Genomic DNA, 8,697 nt, shown 5'->3' with positions numbered 1-8,697 from the left:
AAGGGAAGGAAGGAAAGAAGAAAGAAAGAAAGAAAGAAAGAAAGAAAGAAAGAAAGAAAGAAAGAAAGAAAGAAAGAAAGAAAGAAAGAAAGAAAAAGAAAGAAAGAAGAAGGGAGAGAGAGAGAGAGCACAGGGTTACACACAACTATACACAAACAACGTAAACATGCAAGTTGGGGGTGAAAAGGCAAGGAATTCTGGGAAATACTGAAGGAATTCTGAGGAATGTAGTCCTGGGGTGCAACACTCTACTCAGATCTAAGGACTTTCTTCTCTCTTCTCTTCTTAGGCATGAATAACCGTGAAGTCTTGGAGCAGGTGGAACGTGGGTACAGGATGCCGTGTCCTCAGGACTGCCCTATCTCCTTGCATGAGCTTATGATTCACTGCTGGAAAAAAGACCCTGAGGAGCGCCCCACATTTGAATATTTGCAGGGTTTCCTGGAAGACTACTTTACAGCAACAGAACCCCAATACCAACCTGGTGAAAACCTGTAAGTCCCATGGCCCGTCCGCAGAAAGCATCATCCAGGTGGTCATTCCCCTCCCTCTTAGCTTCCAATTCAGTAGCTCACTGCTCTTGGAGCAGTGTGGACTCTTCCAGGACCAGAGTGCATGTGAGTCTGAAGTCTGAAGAACAACCACACCCCTCATCGATGACCACTCGTCCCCAGATCTGAATGTCCTCTGTGAAGAATAAAGAGGCACAAACTTGTTAACTTCTCAAGAGACTTTGGAAAATGCATTGTATCGATGTTATGTAAACGGCAAAACCTCTTTTCAGTGTAAATAGTTACTCAGTGCCAATAACTGACCCTAGTGCTTTCCTTTTTTAAATGCAAATCTTATGTGATTTTAACTCTGTCTTCACCTGATTCAACTAAAAAAAAAAAAAACAAAAAAACGAAAAGTATTATTTTCCAGAAGTGGCCTCTTTGTCTAAAACAATAAACTTTTTTTTCATGTTTTAACTAAAGAAAATCAGGACAGGTGTTTGTTTTTTGTTTTTGTTTTTTTTATAAATATAAATATATATATAATATATACATACCTGTACATACAGTATGTGGGTACTGCTGCAGAGAACTTGTTGCCAAGCGATGGGCCCCGTGGCTGCAGTACCCAGAGAGTGATAATTTTACTGCAAACATTTAAGAAGAAGAAGAAGAAGAAAAGAAGACAAGCGCTGGTGTTATTCTGAAAACCAGTGGTCTAATTTTTGGCTTTTGCCAAGCATGAATTTTTTTTAATCGGATTGCACTTTTTTGTTTGTCTGTTCGTTTCTGGCTGTACCTGTAGATGGTTGTAACTTTTGCTCCTTTCAGGAACCACGTGCTGGGTTTATTGGAATGTTCCCAATTTCTCACAGCCATGTGGTAGAGGATTTGTTCTTCAAACAAGAGTGAACCTATTGAAGCAAGAAAACATACCATATGACCAGCCTAACTGGAAGATAGATGCTACAAGTACTCCTTGTATAAAACTCTGTATACTAAATAATTCAGAAATTTTTTTAATTTAATAAACATTGTAACCACATTTAATGGTCTAAAACCCATAGCATTTTAGTCACGTCAACCCGCTAACCTGTTTATCATGCAGATAGGATTTTCTGGGGGAGATTTGTGCACCATTTCCCATTGTAAAACAAGTGTTTTAAATGTCCTGTACTGCTAATGAAATTCCTTTCTCTATGTCTGAGAGTTCTCCATTGGAATTACTATGCACTTCTTTACGTTTCATGGGGATGCACAGAACAAAGTATTATGTTCTCTCGTTGTCTGTTTGTACCAGCCTTGAATTACTTATGTTTAACCAAAAAAATGAAAACAAGCAAATGAAAAAAAAAAAAACACAAAAAACCCACAAAAACAAGACAAAAAAAAAAACCCAACCTCTTATTTCTATTGAGTTTTTAATACTGAGTTGCAAATTTCAAGGTCTTAATTACTTTTTTGTTATGATTTCTTTGCAAGTTTACATTTTTTAATTGTTTAACTTTCTTAATTTAGTAATTAAAAAGAGAGCATTTTACATTTCGATTTTTGTTCATTTGTTTAAATCATGGAGGGGAACTCTCATGTTTTTGTGATACTTCATGTACCAGATGGCATCGAGATGATCTGGTGATCGGCCAGGAAGAGAAGCCCGGGCTGAAGAAACAGCACCACCGGCTGCCCCACAGGTTGGCCCAAAGGGTGGCATCTGGGGCCCTCCGTGTCCCTCCTGGACTTTCTGCTGTGTTTCAGACCATCACATCACCCTTGGCAAGTGATGTGTTGTCTCATGACAAGGTTGAGTAGAGACCTCATACAAAAAGGCCAGTTGAAATAATTTTTTTGCTTTTTGGACTGGCTAACTATACGAGGTCATTTCCAAGTGGCTAAAAGGATATGATATAAGGGAGGTTTTGCTTGGGGAGGTCGTATGATTGTCTGGATGTTCTGAAGACCTGGGAAACTTAGGATGTATGTTCTGTAAAACCTTGATTCATCCGGGCCCTCCTTAGGCAATCACTTGCTGCAATTTCTACCATGCCCCTTTAGGAAATAAGAGAGAAATTACAAGGAAACTCTCTGAGAACAGAATTTATTTGGACATCCAGGTTACAGGCGTATCTTGGGCTCTACAAATTTAGTCAAGCCTTCCTGTGTTTTCTGTATCTACAGAATGGATGTGTGAAACAGGATGTAAAGTAACAAAAAGCCCCAAAGCCAGCATCCAGGGATCTGGGTTCTGGAGCCAGCACTTGGACTTAACTCACCATGACTTTGGGCACTTACCTTTACCCACTAGGAAATTTATCCTCGAAGGGTCTGAATTTTGGCTCACCAAAATGAAAGTTTTAGTCCCTTCCAAATCAATGGTTCTAGGAGGCCATAATGAACAACATTCTGAAAATCACCCTGAACACAGCAACAAGGAAACGGCATGGTCAGAGGACCTGGCTCTAATTCCATCTCTGTTGCTTTCTACCGGGTGATCTCAGGCTCATCTCTCAACTTTAACTTCCTCAAAACAGACTGCGTACTTTGAGCCCTGGGATCTCTGCTTTACAATCTTGAGTAAAAGATTGCATCGTGATTGGCATGCTTACTTACCTCCATCAGACTAAAATATTCAAGAAAAAATTTAAGGGGGGCTTGTTTTTCCAGAGATTTATAGCAATAAAAGGACAAATATATGGAAAAAAACATTTTTTTTTAAAACAACAAAGATCAAAACAAAAATGGGGCTTTCTGGTTAATCAAGGTTTTCGTGATATTGTTTCCAGGACAGAGAGAAATCACTTGGTTAAGCCATGGCCAAATCGTGTCAGAGTGTTTTCAGTTTCATAACATAAATTTTTTGTCATGAAGTTAGCCGGGTTATTGATATGGTTGAAAGATTTTTAAAATGTTTGTCCATCCTCTCATCCCAGTAGGTTTAAAATTATTTACAGATCTGCTTACCGAGTTCCTTATCTTTAGTTGTCATCCTCCCCAAAAAATATCTGAGACTGTGCAGGCAGTCTGAGCAATTTGTTTTGATCAGATTTCTTCAAAGGAAGGAGAATCTCTTCAGACCAAAGGATGCTCTTTAACCTATTATTTAAGTGCCTGATGGGTTCTTTTACAGAAGATGAAAGAAATTAAACCATTTTGAGTCACTTCAGGCTGTATCTTCTAAATTCAGTCTGTTGTAGCTGTTCTATAACACTAGTAAATAACAATGAATGTTGTCTTATCACTCCAAAAATAGTCACTCCAAGACCAAAGATGTGTCAGAGATACTTAAAGATGTAAGTACCATCCCGTTTCCAAGAAGTTCTCCTCATGGTTTAAAATAATGCTCTTTCTACCCACTTCCTTGAATATAGTGGGAAAACAATGTCACCTACTAGGCATTCCATCACCTCTTAAAAGCATTTTTTTTAAACCCTTACCTTCCATCTTAGAATCAATACTGTGTATTGGTTCCAAGGAAGAAAAGTGGTAAGGGCTAGGCAATGGGGGTGAAGGGACTTGCCCAGGGTCACACAACTGGGAAGTATCTGAAGCCAGATTTGAATCTAGGATCTCCCATCTCTAGGTCTGGCTCTCAATCTACTGAGCCACCCAGCTGCCCCCCAACACCCTTTACTTCAAAAAACAATAGGTTTTTTGCAAATCCCCTCAATGTAAAAAAATATCCCTGTTAAGAAATCACATAGGGGCAGCTAGGTGGCTCAGTAGATAGACAGCCAGGCCTGGAGAGGGGAATTCCTGTGTTCAAATGGAACCCTGGGCAAGTCACTTAACTCTCATTACCCAGCCCTCACTGTTCTTCTGCCTTGGAACCAATACACAACATTGATTCTAAGACGGAAGGTAAGGGTTTTAAAAAAAAAAAAAGAAAAGAAAGATTCATTGTTCAATGATTTAGAAGGTAAATTGGGGAATGGAGAAATTAGAAAAGCAGGGAGACCCTTATTTAGAGTTATTATACAGTTCAGATCTGTACTAAAGTGGTGCTGGTGAGAATGGAAAAGAAAAAATGGGTATAACTTGTTTAAGATAAACTTTACAATTTGGCAACTGACTGGGTACTGGGCATGAAGAAGAAGGAAAGGGAAGAAACATTTCTATAGCACCTACTACATGCAAGACAGTTTACAAATATCTCATTTGATCCTCCCAACAACCCAGAGAGGTAGGGGCTCTTATCTCCATTTTTCAGTTGAAGAATCTGAGTAAAACATAGGTTAAGTGACCTGTCTGAGGGCAGATTCGAATTCATCTTCCTGACTCCAGATCCTGAGCTCTGTCCACTTTGCCATCTAGTTGCCTCCATAAAGAAGGAATCAAGGGTGACTCTTAAAAGTTTTTTTTAAACCCTTACCTTCCGTCTTGGAATCAATACTATGTGTTGGTTCCAAGGCAGAAGAGAGGTAAGGGCTAGGCAATGGGGGTTAAGTGACTTGCCCAAGGTCACACAGCTGGGAAGTGTCTGAGGCCAGATTTGAACCTAGGACCTCCCATCTCTAGGTTTGGCTCTCAATCCACTGAGCCACCCAGCTGCCCCTAACTCTTAAAGTTTTTGAGCCTGGGTATCTAAGAATGTTGGTGTCCCCATCGATAGGGAGGTCAGGAGGGAAAAGCAGATTCCAAGAGGCTGATAGAGTTTAAGTTGAGGCATGTTGAATTTAAAGAGTGGAGAAATTAGAGGCAGGGAGACCTATTACAGATTACTGTCATGGTCATGATGGTGGAAATGGAAAGAAAAGGACAAAAAATGTTTTCTTATGTTTAAGAAAAACAAGAGAACAGGCAAATAGAGATGTTTGGGAGACAATTGGAAATATCCAATTGCCAGATGGAAATTTGAGAGTCGATCATTTAGAGTTGAGATCATATTTAAAGATGTGGAAATGAGGAGGGGAGATTCCATAGAAGATGAGAGAAGATAGATGTATTCTAATGGTAGGTCAAAAGCATTTGCTATACTACTCAGCGTTGATTTTTTTTTAATGGCTTAACCCAGTCTTTTCCACTTCTACCCACCACCAATTCAGATCATCTGCACTCCACTAATGCAGTAATAAGTTCAACAAAAGTTTATTCAGTGCCTGCCACCAATGCTCAAGGTCCCCTCTCTGAGCTGCCTTCAAATTACATGAACCCAATAGAATATCCAGCTATTTGATGTTTGTATTCTTTCCTGTTCCTTTGCCCTAAGGAAGAGAAGTTCCCTAGGGCTCTTGAATCCAGGATTTAAGGGATGGTTGTGGAGTGTAAGAGGGGAGATATGATTTCAGTTTGCCCTCTGTTTTTTTCCTATAATAATTTTGTCAATATTTGTGCTTTCCTGGGACCAACTGCCCAACAAGATGTCGGTTTTGTTCAAAATTCTCTTTCCTCTCTACTGGCAGTAGAAATTAATTCAAAAGAACTCTGATTGACAAGGAAAGTAGGGCCACTTTCAGCAGGATCATTGTGTTCAGAAGGTTTTTTTTCATGGCTGTCTTACCATAACTTTCTTTTTATTTTTAAACTCTTACCTTCCACCTTAGAATCAATACTACATATTGGTGTAGTAATTGATGAGCAATGAAGCCTAGGCAATGGGGGTTAAGTGACTTGCCCAGGATCACACAGCTAGAAAGTGACTGAGGCCAGATTTCAACCCAGGATCTCCTTTCTCTAGACCTGGCTCTCAATCCACTGAGGCACCTAACTGCCTACCACTCCCATACAATAGCTTTCAAAGTAGTTGATGGACTTGGACCAAATTTGGGGCAGAAATGGGTACCTGTCAAATATGTCTATTCTCTCATTTGGAGGGGATTCCATTGTAGTTTGGTACACGAGCGGAACTTAAGGATAGGCTTGTTTGAGTGGGTTTCTCCCACCAAGACAAGATATACAACAGCACTGGAAGGCTGACGTTGGTATAGAAGGAATACCCACATGGTTCACATCAAGCACCAAAAGGGCTTTCTTTCAGCCCTGGATCCTCCGAAACAACTCTACAGTCCTGTCTGGAAACCAGTCACTTCAAAAGATCTGATCAATCAATCCACAAAGATGTCACTAGATAAAGCCTTTCATGATGCAAGACGACAAACTGTATTTGTTGGTTTTTTAAATGGCTTGGAGTGCTTGCTCTCAGGTCAGCTGAAAAGTAGCGAATAACATCTATTCCCCAATGATGCAGGGCTCCCTTTAGAGGTGAGCTTTGCCAGATGCCTAAAAAGTTGCATGTAAAGCAAATATTAATGCCTTTGGTTCTTCCACTTTTTGCTGAAGAGTGTTCTCTCCATCTTTATTCCTGAAGGGTTTTTTGTGCAGTGAGGGCTGGGATTTTTTTTATTCCAACTATTTGGGATTGGTATTGTTGTAGGGAAAATGTAGGATTTAACTTAGTTAGTATAGAGCAGACTTTGCCAGGCAAAGCTGGCAGGAGCTGAACATTCCAAACCTGGAATGCTGAGAGAGGGGACTTTTCAGAGACTCTGAGTTGGCAGTTTGCTTTGGGGAGTTGGATTTTAGCAACTGACTGGAGAGCCTGTGGAGTTGTGGTATTTCTGTGCCTTGGAAAGTATCTACACAATCTTCTAGCAAGACCAAGAAGTTGCAGGTTGAGATAGTAGTTTTATCTTATATGGTGGTCGTACATCTCCCTGACTTCCCCAGTGGATTTACCTTGCTGTTTTACCGGTGTTCCTGGGACAAGATGATACATCTGGACAACAGCCAAAGAACAGCTTAGTGAGATACCCCTTCTACCCCTGACCAGCCAGCCATCACCCCATTGAGGCAATGCTGTGCACAGTTGACCCTGAGTAGATATTCACGATATTGAATCAAATTGAATTGAACTTGAATCCTAACTTAAGGTCTTATAAAGACTGCCTCCAAAAGCCATCTTCCTTAAGCACACACTTGATTGTGTCCCTCCTCTACTCAGTGGTCTTCATGGAACTTATAATGTGGTTTATAAGAGATTCAGACACATCTGTGCTATTGTACAGAATGAACATTAGAGAATTGTGAAACAAAAGCAGAAGGGGGAGAGTCATTACTGACTAGGAGATTCCAAAGACTGGATGAAGGTGGTGGCATTGAGATTCAAAGGCTAAGTAGGAATTCAATGAGTGAAGAGTGGGAGTTAGCACATTCATTATATGGGAACAGTTAGAGCAGAGGAATAGAGGTGAGAGATTGTAGGAGTGTGGGGAACAAGGTAGTTCTATTTCCTGGGAACAGAGTATGTAGGGGTTTGGGGTGGGGAAAAAGGGTGGAAAAGGGAAAGAAATATGAAATAAGATTGCAAAAGTAGAATGGCCCATATGGTTGAGAGTCTTGAGCATCAACCCAAGGACTTTGACCATCAGTGTTCCATGCTAAGTAAGCAACAGGGAACTACCAAAGGTTTTTAAGCAATGGAGTGACATGACCAGATCTGTGCATAGGAAAGATTATTCTGCCATGGTGTAGTGACTAGCACTTTCTGACTCGACATCAGAAAGCTCTGAGTTCAAATCCTTGTGTCCTCAGATATTTACTAGCTGTGTGACTGGTCACTTAACCTCTTTTTTGCCTCAGTTTCCTCAATTGTAAAATGAGGTGGTTAATCTGGATGATCTCTATGGTCACTTCAACTCAAGAAGCATTTTTTTGTCCTATAGTTATGATTCTATGAACCTATAAACTCAGTCTGGAGGTAGGAGAGAAAAGAAGCAGGAAGGACAGAACCTACAACAGGCATTGTGGATGAAGTGCCATTCTTACAATAGGAATATTTTACCTGGCAATCGTAATAGATGAGCTCCAACAATAACTATGTGTTACTTTTATACAATTAACTCTTCCCACCTGTAAGATAAGAGGCTCTTTCTCAAACTCCTTAAAAAGTTGTCTCCGATTTGCTCTTCTCTCATCTACTCTTTGGTGATCTGCCCATCATTATCAATCAATGGCTCTCTCCAAAGTTTCCAACAATCCCTTAATTGGCAGATTCGATAGCCTTTCTCTGTCCTCATTCTTCTCAACTATCTGCTACCTTTTTTTCCCCTCCAGTGACACTAGAAAAAGGGAGTTTTGATGGAGAAAGGAAAAGATCTGGAGAAAGGGGTGTTACTTGGAAGCAAAGGCCCATGGGCCAGGGGCACGCTGGAGCCAGTTCAATTGGCTCTCAGCCGATTGTTTCATTTTCAGTGTGGCTTTTTATACCTTG

The 8,697-nt window shown here is 40.4% G+C and overlaps 1 protein-coding gene across 1 annotated transcript in view; it reads left to right on the top strand.

Annotated features, from left to right (window-relative positions):
- The window catches only part of FYN (FYN proto-oncogene, Src family tyrosine kinase), a 100,544-nt gene extending 98,508 nt beyond the window's left edge, over window positions 1-2,036 (top strand). The window contains exon 10 of the mRNA XM_044675413.1: window positions 290-2,036. Coding sequence (XP_044531348.1) covers window positions 290-498 — 209 coding nt within the window. The 3' untranslated portion in view covers window positions 499-2,036. The remainder of the gene's footprint in view (window positions 1-289) is intronic.
- The last annotated feature ends 6,661 nt before the right edge of the window (window positions 2,037-8,697 follow it).

Source organism: Gracilinanus agilis, chromosome 4, assembly GCF_016433145.1.
Source record: "Gracilinanus agilis isolate LMUSP501 chromosome 4, AgileGrace, whole genome shotgun sequence".
NCBI classification, from domain to species: domain Eukaryota; kingdom Metazoa; phylum Chordata; class Mammalia; order Didelphimorphia; family Didelphidae; genus Gracilinanus; species Gracilinanus agilis.
The sequence above is the reverse complement of the archived record's forward strand: the minus strand, read 5'-3'. Positions and strand labels throughout refer to the sequence as shown.